This window comes from Bufo bufo, chromosome 2 (genome assembly GCF_905171765.1).
Source record: "Bufo bufo chromosome 2, aBufBuf1.1, whole genome shotgun sequence".
NCBI lineage: Eukaryota > Metazoa > Chordata > Amphibia > Anura > Bufonidae > Bufo > Bufo bufo.
In genome coordinates, this window is record NC_053390.1 from 117,546,850 (window position 1) to 117,561,848 (window position 14,999).

General features: G+C 47.7%; 1 protein-coding gene across 1 annotated transcript in view; it reads right to left on the reverse strand.

Moving 5' to 3' along the window:
* The window catches only part of FCHO2 (FCH and mu domain containing endocytic adaptor 2), a 187,504-nt gene extending 185,955 nt beyond the window's left edge, over positions 1–1,549 (reverse strand). Inside the window, exon 1 of the mRNA XM_040421467.1 lies at positions 1,363–1,549. Within this exon, the coding sequence (XP_040277401.1) occupies positions 1,363–1,395 (33 nt within the window). The 5' untranslated portion in view covers positions 1,396–1,549. The remainder of the gene's footprint in view (positions 1–1,362) is intronic.
* Between the last annotated feature and the right edge of the window lie 13,450 nt (positions 1,550–14,999).

A 14,999-nucleotide genomic window follows, 5' to 3' on the forward strand; every position in this document is an offset into this window, starting at 1 on the left:
AAAATTAGTTTCCAGAACGTCTCCCACCCATAGGCTTCATGCACACGACCGTTGTGTGTTATGCGGTTCACAATACACACAACGGTCGCGTGCGTTCCACAATTTGCGGAACGGCACGGACAGCCATTAATATAACTGCCTATTCTTGTCCGCAAAACGCGGACAAGAATAGGACAGGTTATTTTATTAATTTTTTTGCGGACCATGGAACGGAGCAACGGATGCGGACAGCACACGGAGGGAGTGCTGTCCGCATCTTTTGCGGCCCCATTGAAGTGAATGAGTCCGCATCCAAACCGCCAAAACTGCGGCTCGGATGCGGACCAAAACAACGGCCGTGTGCATGAGGCCATAGTCTGTGAAAACCACTGACAGAACACAGAGGCCATCCATGTCAGTGGTTTTACACAGACCCATAGACTCCAATGGGCCTGTATCACAGGCTGAAGTACTGTATGTCTCTGGTGCTGTATCGCCCTGGGGCGAGGGTCTCACGCCGCATTTTTGTATGCAGCGTGGCAGCAGCAGTCCATAGAAATACAGGGTCACGCCACCTCTGCATAGCTGCTGCCATACACTGACATTACAGAAGCCAAGGGCTCAAATTGCAATCCTGGCGCATTTTACTCTAGATCAGGGATGGCCAACCTGAGGCTCTCCAGCTGTTGCATAACTACAACTCCCAGCATGCCCACACTGCCTACAGCAGAGCATGGTATTAGTTCGGGTTGTTTTACAACAGTTGGAGAGCCGCACGTTGGGCATCCCTGCTCTAGATGGATCGGTGCTGCCACATTCGACAGATGAAAATTGCGTGAATCTTAGTATATTCCTAAGGAAAGCGAGTCCCTCCACATGACGTCTGCGTGTAGCGCCAACCGGATGGCACAGCCTGCTGCCACTTTAGACGGCAGCTCGGCTATGGATTTCCACGCAGATAAAGTTTAGTAATTCCGTTTTGCGACATTCGTTACTTATAGGGACAGAGCTTGTGCCGAAGGAGCCGCCACTATATTGGCTGTCACCCCTTCCACAGCATAAGTGACAGCAGATAGGGTCATCACAACAGAGCAAAAGAAAAAGAAAAAAATCTGTAATACGCGCATTTTTGGGGTAATAGGTGAGGCTATACATGGAGAAGAATTTATGGCTGACACAGTCCATACCAGAATGTCACATATCACACCATGTACTAAGAATAGCCCTCCCCCCAACATAATGCCAGCTGCACCCCCACAGGGCACCAGCCGTGCCCAGCTCCTGTCACACACATCCCCTGAGGTGCAAGCAGTGGTCGCCCGCAGGGAAGGGAGGAAAGGAGGCCGGACACCGGGCAGGAAGCGAGCGCAAATCAATGCTTACCCAGAAATTGTCCAGGAAATACGCCATCACCATCTTGCTAATGGATAAAGGGGGTCACCGCTCCGGTGTACGCTCCCAATGCGGCCCACACTCCGCCAGTTTCCCGGCCCGATGTAGTAGTCTTTCCTCGGCTCTCCTCCAGCCTACGGAACCAGGCGGAATCCCACAGCCGCCTCCTCCTCCTCCACCTCCTCCTCCTCCACCTCCTCCTGGAGCTTGGAGTACGCATGCGTAGCCGGCAAAGGGTGGGTATCGTGGTAGCACGCCAACTGGTGGCGAAGTAGTGGAAGAGCATGGACTTCGCAATTTTTTTTTTTTTTTTCTATGAATAAACTTTACTGAACAGGAAAACAATGTGCAACAAATGGCTTCTCCGCTATGTTGGTGAACAGGAAAATCAGACTTCAGCAGGAATACTTCATGTCAGCCTGTTTACAGGGAAGTTATGTACATGGTATTTATTCTGCAGTTTTCTAATATTCCTTTTAACCCCTTCCTGATGCAATCATTTTCAGTTTTTTTGGGGGTTTTTTTTCATCTTCGTTTTTTACTCTCCACCTTCCCAGCCATAACTTTTTTATTTTTCCCATTCACATAGGCATATGAGGGCTTGTATTATTGCGGGACAAGCTGTACTTTCTGATAGCTCCATTTAACATTTCATGAAATCACACCTCCCGTCTTTTTGGGCGGTCAAAGAGGGACGCGTATGGTTGATGGCGTGGAAGTTCATTTTTCCTGCACGTTTACACACTTTTCTTAGTGTAAAAATTATTTGAGTATAGAAATCTCTAAAATCCAAATTGTATTAAATAATGAAATAATATACATGGCGGGCTCTAATATACAGAGAGGATCAATACTGTACATGTAACAATGCAAATCTATACCTCAGATCAAAAAGGGGGACATTCAAGTAGACAGGAGGGACTAGGGTTGGGCAACATACCGATATCAATCATATATCGCGGTATTAAGAAATGGCGATATCGCAGTTTCTTAAAGGGAACCTGTCGCCGGAATTTTGTGTATAGAGCTGAGGACATGGGCTGCTAGATGGCCGCTAGCACATCCGCAATACCCAGTCCCCATAGCTCTGTGTGCTTTTATTGTGTAAAAAAAAACGATTTGATACATATGCAAATTAACCTGAGATCTGTACATGAGATGAGTCAGGGACAGGACTCATCTCAGGTTAATTTGCATATGTATTAAATTGTTTTTCTTTACACAATAAAAGCACACAGAGCTATGGGGACTGGGTATTGCGAATGTGCTAGCGGCGATCTAGCAACCCATGTCCTCAGCTCTATACACAAAATCCCAGTGACAGGTTCCCTTTAATTACAGTTATATTTTAGTGACCTCATAGGGGCAGTCGCACTTGCGAGAGTGCTGACTGCCTTTAAAACACCAGGCGCACATTACAGTGCAGTACGCCCACCAGCCGGCACAGTGGAGAAGGAGGGACCATGACAGCACCGATCAGACACAGTGGCAGAATAAACATTCACACTCTGTGCCCCCTGTATATAGTGCTACACACACTCTCTATGCCCCCTGTATATAGTGCTACACACACTCTCTGTGCCTCCTGTATATAGTGCTACACACACTCTCTGTGCCCCCTGTATATAGTGCTACACACACTCTCTGTGCCCCTGTATATAGTGCTACACACACTATCTGTGCCTCCTGTATATAGTGCTACACCCACTCTCTGTGCCCCCTGTATATAGTGCTACACCCACTCTCTGTGCCCCCTGTATATAGTGCTACACACACTCTCTGTGCCTCCTGTATATAGTGCTACACACACTCTCTGTGCCCCCTGTATATAGTGCTACACACACTATCTGTGCCCCCTGTATATAGTGCTACACACACTATCTGTGCCCCCTGTATATAGTGCTACACACACTCTCTGTGCCTCCTGTATATAGTGCTACACACACTCTGTGCCTCCTGTATATAGTGCTACACACACTCTGTGCCAATCCGGCATTAAGCACAATCTCCCATGCATATGGGGATAGGGAAATGCAAATCCTCAATAAAGTACAGGCTCTTGTAACACATAAGAAAATGACTGCTCGGACTAGGCTGGTAATAATGAAAGTCTTACACTGGTAACAACTCCGGCCTGATCCTAATCCTTGATTAAAAAGGTGCTTTTCTGAATCCTGAAACTTCTATTCCAATGTAGTTCCGACAGTTGGCCTGACTGTCCTCAGGATTTAAACTGGAGATGTAGAGGCTTCAAGCTAACTCCTACACCCAGTACAAAGGTGCCTAATAAGTCTTCAGGTAATGACTATCTTGCTAATCCTTTATCTTGCATAAACGTGATAATTCCTTAAATACTCGGCTGTATACAGTTTAGACATTGGTCACCCTGGAAGAGCGATCTATAGTAGTGGATTGCCCACCTATGGAACTGACAGGGACAGAGTAGAGAGGCTAGGAAGGGGCCTCCCTCCAGATATTCAGCTACATCGCTGCTGCTTTCCTGAAGGCTCATGAGAGAACCGCATTCAACTGAACTCCCACTTGGATTTACCTGAGCTCATCCGCATTGGTTTGGATTCACCTCAACCAGGAACTGAACTGAACTGCAGTGCACTGAACAGCACACAACTGCACACATTCGCACAGCCTAACTTAGGTCTGAGCTAAGCTATATATACACACTGACACTGCACCATCTTGTGGAGAAACAAGTGTAGTGCACCCTGACTAGGCCTGTATAAAGGATATTTGCATGTAAAATCACATTGTGACATGGAGAATATGACGGGAGATAAAATACAAAATACAGGCATATCACATTACATTAATACATGATAAAAGCACGTTTGTGGGGCCCACGGTTACGTGAGTGGGACACTGCATATATAGTGCTACACACACTCTCTGTGCCCCCTGTATATAGTGCTTCACACACTCTCTGTGCCCCCTGTATATAGTGCTACACACACTCTCTGTGCCCCCTGTATATAGTGCTACACACACTCTCTGTGCCCCCTGTATATAGTGCTACACACACTCTCTGTGCCCCCTGTATATAGTGCTACACACACTCTCTGTGCCCCCTGTATATAGTGCTACACACACTCTCTGTGCCCCCTGTATATAGTGCTACACACACTCTCTGTGCCCCCTGTATATAGTGCTACACCCACTCTCTGTGCCCCCTGTATATAGTGCTGCACACACTCTCTGTGCCCCCTGTATATAGTGCTACACACTCTCTGTGCCCCCTGTATATAGTGCTGCACACACTCTCTGTGCCCCCTGTATATAGTGCTACACACACTCTCTATGCCCCCTGTATATAGTGCTACACACTCTCTGTGCCCCCTGTATATAGTGCTACACACACTCTCTGTGCCTCCTGTATATAGTGCTACACACACTCTCTGTGCCCCCTGTATATAGTGCTACACACACTCTCTGTGCCCCCTGTATATAGTGCTACACACTCTCTGTGCCCCCTGTATATAGTGCTACACACACTCTCTGTGCCCCCTGTATATAGTGCTACACACTCTCTGTGCCCCCTGTATATAGTGCTACACACTCTCTGTGCCCCCTGTATATAGTGCTACACACTCTCTGTGCCCCTGTATATAGTGATACACACTCTCTATGCCCCCTGTATATAGTGCTACACACACTCTCTGTGCCCCCTGTATATAGTGCTACACACACTCTCTGTGCCTCCTGTATATAGTGCTACACACACTCTCTGTGCCCCCTGTATATAGTGCTACACACACTATCTGTGCCTCCTGTATATAGTGCTACACACACTATCTGTGCCCCCTGTATATAGTGCTACACACACTCTCTGTGCCTCCTGTATATAGTGCTACACACACTCTCTGTGCCCCCTGTATATAGTGCTGCACACACTCTCTGTGCCCCCTGTATATAGTGCTACACACACTCTCTGTGCCCCCTGTATATAGTGCTACACACACACTCTCTGTGCCCCCTGTATATAGTGCTACACACTCTCTGTGCCCCCTGTATATAGTGCTACACACTCTCTGTGCCCCCTGTATATAGTGCTATACACTCTCTGTGCCCCCTGTATATAGTGCTACACACTCTCTGTGCCTCCTGTATATAGTGCTACAAACTCTCTATGCCCCCTGTATATAGTGCTACAAACTCTCTATGCCCCCTGTATATAGTGCTACACACTCTCTATGCCCCCTGTATATAGTGCTACAAACTCTCTATGCCCCCTGTATACAGTGCTACACACTCTCTATGCCCCCTGTATATTCTGCCACATGCTCTATGCCCATAGAGTGCCACATGCTTTGAGCCCCCTGTAGATAGTGTCACACACTTTGTACCCCCCTAGTGTAAACACATTCACCTGTCCATGGTTTCCAAGGGAGGCATTTGATCTTTATCAGAAATGGGTATTACATGGGTGTATGTAACACATTCATATTCATATCCTTCTCAAGGCCATCAGAGTGTATGTTCTTTCAAGCGTATGGGGGGTCCTGAGTGGGTAACCCCTTCTATCATATGTGTATTCAATGATCTTTATCCCCTCACCAAAAATGATATAAGGGTGCCTGTTCACAGTATGGTCCGGCCACAGAATCCGTTAATTACCGGGCCGCACCTATACTTATCAGGCTGCATATTGTTTCCAATAGGAAGAACAGGTGCGGCCCGGCAATTAGAGGCGCATTCTGCGGCAGGACCGCACCGTGTACAGTCACCCTGAGACTAATTGTGAAGGGTGTGTCACTGTAATCTACATAGACCAGTCACCAAATAAAAATACAAACTAGTAATGAGAGCAGAGAAGCAGAAGAGACACAGTAACCCTGTTATTTTATAGATGGCTGGTGTAGCTTAAACCCTTCAGAACCCTGCCATTTTTCACTTTAAAGGGTATTAGGATATGCCCCCATTGTCTGATAGGAGCGGGGAGAGCTGTGGAAGGAGGACCCCGGATTTCCCAGGGTCCGTCCACCACCAAGCGCTGCTTCCCGCTGCTGCCATAGAAGTGAATGGGAGCGCATCCCGCACGCGCAGCCCCTGCTCCCATTCATTTCTATGGGGCAGACGGAAATAGCTTAGCCAGCGCAGTGCGCCCTCTATTCATTTCCCCGCTCCGTTCTCATTGTAGGTGCGGGTCCCAGAGGTGGGACCCGCACCTATCAGACAATGGGGACATATCCTAACGATATGCCCCCATTGTATGTGATGGGAATACTCCTTTAAGGACCAGGCTATTTTTTGCAAATCTGACATGTGTCACTTTATGTGGTGATAACGTTAAAACACTTTTACTTATCCAGGCATTCTGAGAATGTTTTCTCGTCACATATTGTACTTCATGACAGTGGTAAATTTGGCTACTTTCACACTTGCGTTTGGGGTTCCGCTTGTGAGATCCGTTTGAGGGCTCTCACAAGCGGCCCCGAACGGATCCGTTCATCCCCAATGCATTCTGAATGGATAAGGATCCGTTCAGAATGCATCCGTTTGGCTCCGTTCCGCTCTGGAGGCGGACACCCGAACGCAGCTTGCAGCGTTTTGGTGTCCGCCTGGCCGTGCGGAGCCAAACGGATCCATCTTGACTTACAATGCAAGTCAATGGGGACGGATCCGTTTGACGTTGACACAATATGGTGCAATTGCAAACGGATCCGTCCCCCATTGACTTTCAATGTAAAGTCTGGAGTCCCTATTAATATACCATCGGATCGGAGTTTTCTCCAATCCGATGGTATATTTTAACTTGAAGCGTCCCCATCACCATGGGAACGCCTCTATATTAGAATATACCATCGGATTTGAGTTAGATCGTGAAAACTCAGATCCGACAGTATATTCTAACACAGAGGCGTTCCGATGGTGATGGGGATGCTTTCAAGTTAGAATATACTAAGAACTGTGTACATGACTGCCCCCTGCTGCCTGGCAGCACCCGATCTCTTACAGGGGGCTGTGATCCGTACAATTAACCCCTCAGGTGCCGCAATGATGTTCGGTTGTTAGCCTGTGGCCACTGCCACCAATGCTTTTAATACTGGGGAGGGAGGGGGGCCACACTTGCCACCAATGCTTTTAATACTGGGGAGGGAAGGGGGGGCCGCACTGGCCCCCAATGCTTTTAATACTGGGGAGGGAGGGGGGGCCGCACTGGCCACCAATGCTTTTAATACTGGGAGGGAGAGGGGTCTGGCCCCTGCTGCCTGGCAGCACCCGATCAGGGGGCTGAGATCCGCACAATTAACCCCTCAGGTGCGGCACCTGAGGGGTTAATTGTGTGGATCACAGCCCCCTGTAAGAGATCGGGTGCTGCCAGGCAGCAGGGGGCAGTTATGTACACAGTTCTTAGTATATTCTAACTTGAAAGCATCCCCATCACCATCGGAACGCCTCTGTGTTAGAATATACTGTCGGAACTGAGTTTTCGCGATTGTGAAAACTCAGATCTGAAAAAGCTGTTATGCAGACGGATCCGCACTGAACGGATACCATCATTTGCATTTATAGGTGCGGATCCGTCGGTGCGGATACCAGACGGATCCGCACCTAACGCAAGTGTGAAAGTAGCTTTTGAGTAAAAATATTTCATTTTTATTTATAAAAAAAAATCTAAACTTACCAAAAATGTTTAAAAAAAAAAATGCAACTTTCCAAATTTAAATTTCTCTACTTGCAAAATAGATAGTAATACCTCCTAAAATAGTTATTGCTTTACATTTCCCATATTCTACTGCATGTTTGGATCATTTTGTAAATGACATTTTCTTTTTTGGGACGTTAGAAGGCTTAGAAGTTTAGAAGCAAATCTTAAAATGTTTAAGAAAATTTCCAAAACTCAATTTTTTAAGGAAATCACTTTGTAGGGGTTTACATATTAGAAACCACCCATAAACCACCCCATTTTAGAAACTACACTCCTCACGCTATTCAATACTGATTTTACAAACTTAGTTAACCCTTTAGGTGTCCCACAAGAATTAAAGGAAAAGCAGATTTACCATTTTAAGTCATTTTTCCTGCAACACATCAAGGGTTAACAGCCAAATAAAACTCAATGTTCATTACCCTGATTCTGAAGCTTACAGAAACACCCCATTTGTGGTCAGAAACTGATGTATGGGCACAGAGCAGGTTTCAGAGTGGAAGGAGCACCATATGGCTTTTAGAGAGCGTATTTAGCTGGACTGGTAATTGGGAGCTATGTCGCATCTGAAGACACCCTAAGGTGGCCCTACAGTGGAAACCCCCAAAAAGTGACCCTATTTTGGAACGTGCACCCCCATACAAACATTTTAAGGGGGTGGAAAGGGCACTTTTGACCTTATAGGTGTTTCACAGAAGGCAGAAACACTTGTCAAATGATTTAAAAGCACACTGCTCTGAAAATGAAAAATGACAAGCAGACCCCAATTTTTCACTTTCTCAAGGGGTTAAAGGAGAAAATGCACCCCACATTTTGTTCCGCATTATGGAAACACCCCATATGTGCTTGTAGCCTGCTGTATGGGCGCACAGCAGGCAAACTGCAAAATAGGGATTTTAGGTGCCATGTCGCATTAAAAAAATTCCTGAGGTCCCCAGAAATTAAAAACCACAAGAAGTGACCCCATTTTGGAAAGTGCACCCCCATACGAACATTTTAAGGGGTGGAAAGGGCACTTTTGACTTAACGAGTGTTTCACAAAAATTAATATGTAGTGGTTGGTGAAAAGTGGATCTGTAAGCTATGTGGACTAAATCAGAGATATAAGGTGGTAAAACTACAGGGGACATCATGGATGAAATTAATACTCCATGGATGAGTGGCAGATTCTAAAACACTCCTGCATGCACAGGGCAGGTTTTTCAGCGCAGGTTTCACATTGGTAAATGGTGTCTTTCCTTATCACCCTTTTGGAACACACTCTGCATCTTTTTTGGGTCCTTCCCTTCCTTGCTGTCTGGGGGACTTGACCTGGAAAATGTTGCCCTGGTACAACACGGGCACCATAACTTCCAGAAGTACTGGGACCCTCCCCGGCCTGGCTTTGAAAAATTAGGGCCTTGATAACCACCTCTTGGAACTGAAGGAAAGTTCCAGTGTGGCCTGCAGATTGAAATAGCACGTACACATTGTACATTGCCGTCTGTATGAGGTGCACGACCAGCAGAGGCGGCTCTTTCATTAGGCCACTTAGGCCGCCGCCTAAGGCCTCGCGCTGGTGGGGGCCTCGCTCTGGCTCCCACCCGCACCTGACTGCCGCAACCGCAATTTTATTGGTTTCCAGACCGGGTCGCTTGCAGACCAGTGTGCAGACAAGTGCTAATAAGATAAGACAATAAGAAGAGAGCTGCCGCGGCCAGGCCGCTCTGAGCCCCTCTGCTCTCTGCCTCTTTAAGAGAGCAGTGGCTGCTGGGGCTCGGAGCGTGCCGCCGCACAGGCACATCTCTGACTGAACGCAACGGCAGCCCGCCCCGACCTCAGAGAGCTGCGCAGCCAGGGAGAAGAAGGAGCCAGCCGCCAGGGCCCTGCCTCACCTCACCTCACGCTGACTCAGTGTCTGTGTGTGTCCGTGTCTGGCTGCCGCTGGCGCCGCCCTGAAGACAGTGGACAGTGGACTCACTGTGGACTGGTGCCCGAAGAAGAATCCCAAGGTCAGGTGGTCACCTGACTCAGGTGTGTCTTGTGTCCTGCTGGCCGCTGTCCCTGGCTGGCCTGATCTGATAATAACTTACTGACTGGTGCCAGTAATGTGCCCATGGACGGGAAGAAATGTACAATTTGAAAAGGGGGGGGGGAGATGTGCTGCCAGCCTGCCAGGCCCCAGAGAAATGTGCCATGGGAAGGAGGGGGGGGGGGGGGTTGTGACACGAAGGGGGGGAATGTAAAAAGGAGGGGGAGTAATGTGACATTAAGGCCGGGGGGCATCATTGGGAGACACTTTTTACTGGCACATTATTGGTGGCCACTATAGGGGCATCTATTGAGACCACAAAGAAGGGGTATGTTATATGGAGGGCTCTGTACAGTGGCATTTTATACTGGGACACATTATGGTGGGTACTATGGGGAAGGGGGGAGAGGAGTACAATGGGGTCATTTCCGGGGGGCACTATATAGAGGTATTTCATACTGGTGCATTATGGGGCGCACTAGGAGGAAGGGGGGAGAGGAGCACTATGGGGCCTTTACTGGGGGCACTATATAGGGGTATTTTATACTGGGGGCACTAGGGGGACATTAGCTCAACTGGGGGCATTACAAGGAGGTATTTTTTGCACTGTCACATTATAAGGAGAATTATTTCTACTCGGGGAGTCATTATGGTGTGCTTTATTACTTGGACTTACTTTATTTGGCTTCCCCGCGCTTACGTCAGCTACCGGCCGGAGCGGCGCGCACAGGAGAGGGGAGTTGAGAGGACAGAGCAAGTTAACTACCATGAGGAAAAGAAAAAGAAAGAATAGAGAGAGGAAAAAGGGACTTGGGACAGTACACGCATCCCACTTACATCACCCGAAACTTGGAGGCAACTGACAGCATTCTATTGCAGGTGAGAACGCTGCATTTACAGATTGTGTCTAACAGGATTGTTACATCAGGTCATATCTTTTGTAGTATGGTAGTAGGCTTTCTATCGGAACCCATCAGCGGCCCCTGGAATTATTCCTAGGGCAATGCAGCTGCTTAATCCCGACATCACTGTGTATACCCTGTACTGTGATGTCACTCACTGTGCATGTTAACCCTGTACTGTTAGTCACAGTACAGGGTTAATATGCACAGTGATGTCACATACAGTACAGCCAGGGTTAATATGCAATGTGACATCACAGTACAGGGTTAATATGCACTGTGACATCTCAGTATAGCCAGGGTTAATGCAAAGTGTTAATATGCATTGTAAATATAAGCCCTGTACTGTATTGTCACTGTGCATATTAACCCTTTACTGTGATGTCACTGCATATTAAAGGGGTACTCCGGGATATGAAAATAAACACCCTTTAAGTGTCTGATCGGGGGGGGTCCAGGCGATGGGATCCCCCACGATCTCCTATACGGTACTCCGGATCTCCTTGTGCCCGGAGCGGTGCTCAACACTCCCCCTCCATGTATCTGGAGAGCCGCAGATACAGCACTTGTGTATCTCTGACTCTTCCATAGAGATACATGGAGGGGGAGTGTTGACCACACCACAGCTCCGTGCGGTGGTTGACACACAGCTTATTTCTTGAGGACTGAGCCGGGGCGCCGTACGGGAGATCACGAGCATCCCAACGATCTTCGTGGGGGCCTCATGTTCGAGTTTCACCTAAGGCCTCACAAAGTCTAGAGCCACCTCTGACGACCAGCTTTTTATACCACACTTTCCAGCTTTTTATACCACACTTTCATTTTTTTGGTGTGGCACTGTAGGGCTTCAGAAGTTGATCTAAAAGATCCACCCCTCCCATGTGCCTGTTGTAATCAAGGATGCAAACTGGTTCGGGGACAGTGGTAGTGGTACCTAGTACAGGAGCAGGGGGCTGGTGTTAGTGTGAATGGTGGTCAGTACAAGGACATCCCTCATTAACCGCCAGCATGTTCTCATTGCGGAGAGCCCTACTCTCACCCATTCTCAGTGGTTGCCCTACCAGGGATCTAGGGGCCTCTCAGATTTTTGCGCACTGTGCCGCAAGCCACAGTACCTCTGGCAGTTAGGGACCTGAATAGGGGTATGCTGGTATAATAGTTATCCACATAGAGGTGGAAACCCTTATCCAGCAGTGGGTGCATTAAGTCCCACACAATCTTCCCACTAACTCCTAGGGCGGGGGCATGAAAAGTAATAGGGACTCATCTACACAGTCATTTTTATCAGGGGTGTACACCTCAGCAAACCTGGTGTTAAAGTGGTTGAGAACGGGCCTAACCTTGAACAGACGGTGAAACGTTGGGTCGTTATGGGGTGGGCACTGGTCATTGTCGTTGTAGTGTAGGAATTTACAGAAAAACTTCATCATCTCTGCTGCACTTACTGGAGTCCAACCTAGGGGTCTGGCGTATGGCGTTGTGGGGTTCCGAGCAATGAATTGTTGGTTTCGGCCACCATTAAATTTACAAAATCTTCAGAGAAGAACATTTTGAAACAATCTACTTCAGTGAAGACTGCACAATCTATCTGTATTCCGGAGCTGCCCATAAAATCCGGAATTTGGGGCTGATAATCCTATGGGGGTAGGGTACATAAGGGTTCACTCTGGAGGGGCTGCCTCCGCTGCTACCCTGGGGCATCTTCCTTAGGGTCCCTCATCAACGGATGATGATGATGAGGGGGTAGAGGAGTAGAGGAATGTGGCATCCTCTTCTCCCTCACTAGAAGACTCAGTATCAGAGGCAAGGATGGCGTATGCCTCTTCAGCTGAGTATACTCGTTGGGACGGACGGGCCATTTTTATTTTATTGGGGTGTGACGTGTGAAATGTGTAGACTTTAATTAATGTGAGGGGTGTGTATGTTGGGTTTTCACACTTGAAGGGGCTTGTAATAAATTTGAAATACAGAGAAAAGGAGTAGAAAGAAAAAAGGATTAACCCACCCATTACTTTGGCTACTCCCAGTAAGAGCCGTCCCGGATCAGCTATACAGCCATACTAAAATAGCAAAGTGTCAATAAGCATTAGCTGCCGCTGACACCTGAAAATACAGGCTCTTACTTCACCGAGGCCAGGAACCTTGGTGACGCATACCTTCCGGCAACGACGGACCCTTGCGCTTTCCTACATACCTCCCCCCTTTGTTAAACCCTGAGGGGGTGAACACTTGCCAGACAGTGTACCCAGCACAGCGCATCCGCGTTTCCCTGTAAGCGGCCTGCCCTGTGTTCCACTGAGAACTTGAAGTTCTGTAATGACAAGAACCATCTGGTGACCCGAGCATTCCTCTTTGGCCTGGCTCATCCACTTGAGAGGGGAGTGGTCAGACACCAGACAGAACTTCCTCCCCAACAGATAATAGCGGAGAGACTTGAGTGCCCACTTGATAGCCAGGCACTCTCTCTCCACTATACTGTACCTAGTCCCGGCTGAGAGAGTACAGCTCCGAGGCCTACTTCTTGAAGTCGGCCGTCACCAAAACCGGTGACCCGCACAGGACCGACTTCAACGTGGAAAAAGCCTCTTCCGCCTAGTTATTCCAGCGGACCATCACGGATTTCCGTCCCTTCAAGAGCCCTGTCAGTGGAGCCACTAAAGTGGAAAAATGGGGAACAAACCTCATATAATAGCCCACCATTCCCAGGAATGACTTTACTTGCCTAGTGGTGGCAGGTCGGGGCCAATTCCGAACCGCCTCTATTTTATTCACTTGGGGTTTGATAACTCCACGTCCAATGACGTACCCCAGGTACTTAGACTCCTCTAACCTTATCGCGCATTTCTTTGGGTTAGCGGTCAGTCCAGGATGTAAGGTAGTCCACTACAGCCTGCACTTTGGATAGATGACTTTCCCAGTCGGTACTGTGGATGACGATATCATCCAGGTAAGCCGACGCATACTGACGATGTGGACGAAGTACAATGTCCATGAGTCAATGGAACGTGGCAGAGGCACCATGCAGACCAAAGGGTAACACTTTATACTAATACAGCCCTTGAGGGGTGACAAAGGCAGTTTTCTCTTTGGCAGCCTTCGTTAAGTGCACCTGCCAGTAGCCCTTCATGAGGTCCAAAACAGAAAAATATCGGGCGTGTCCTAACCTCTCGATAAGCTCATCTACCCGGGGCATGGGATACGCATCGAACTTGGAGATATCGTTTAGTTTGCGAAAATCGTTACAGAACCGTAACGTCCCGTCCGGCTTGGGTATCAATACTATAGGACTGGCCCTTTCACTTTTGAACTCCTCAATGACGTCTAGTTGCAGTATTAGCTGCACTTCCTCCGCAATGGCTTGTCGCCGAGTCTCGGTTACCCGGTATGGTTTTAACCTGACTTTTTGTTAGAACAACCAATAAGAGAACTCCAATAAAGTACATACAATACACTGGGGTCTAGCGTAAATTACTATGACAAAAAAAAAAAAAAAAACCAACAAACCAATCGAGGCGTGGACCGCAAGCCCCACCATAGAGATCCAGAAGCCAATCTCTATGGTGGGGCTTGCGGTCCACGCCTCGATTGCGGTGGAATGCAACACAGACCACACTGTGCACTCTCGCGAGACCATCAATGAAGCCAGGTGATACTGGAGTCCCGATCACGTGATCGGGAAGTTTCAACAGGTCCTGTGAGCATACGCCGACATCCATGTGGACCACATCCCCCGCTTTCTCTAGGACCTTCCTCGCTTGAATATTTTTATTATACACCTGCACTAAGGTATTTGAAGTTGATCACTGCACAGATGAATTTGATTATAATTATGCTAATTATTTACGAATATATGAATTACTGGTTGCTTGTAAATAATGTTCGATTATTGCACTCTGTCACTTTATTTGGCAATATGTAACACGGATGATGCAGTGTGGGAACAGTATGCTATATATGTTATTTTGATAATTTATTGGATTAATTAGGACAATCAATGATTGATTATGTGAACCTGTATAAATATGCACATTGCAGCACTATGTTTTGTCAC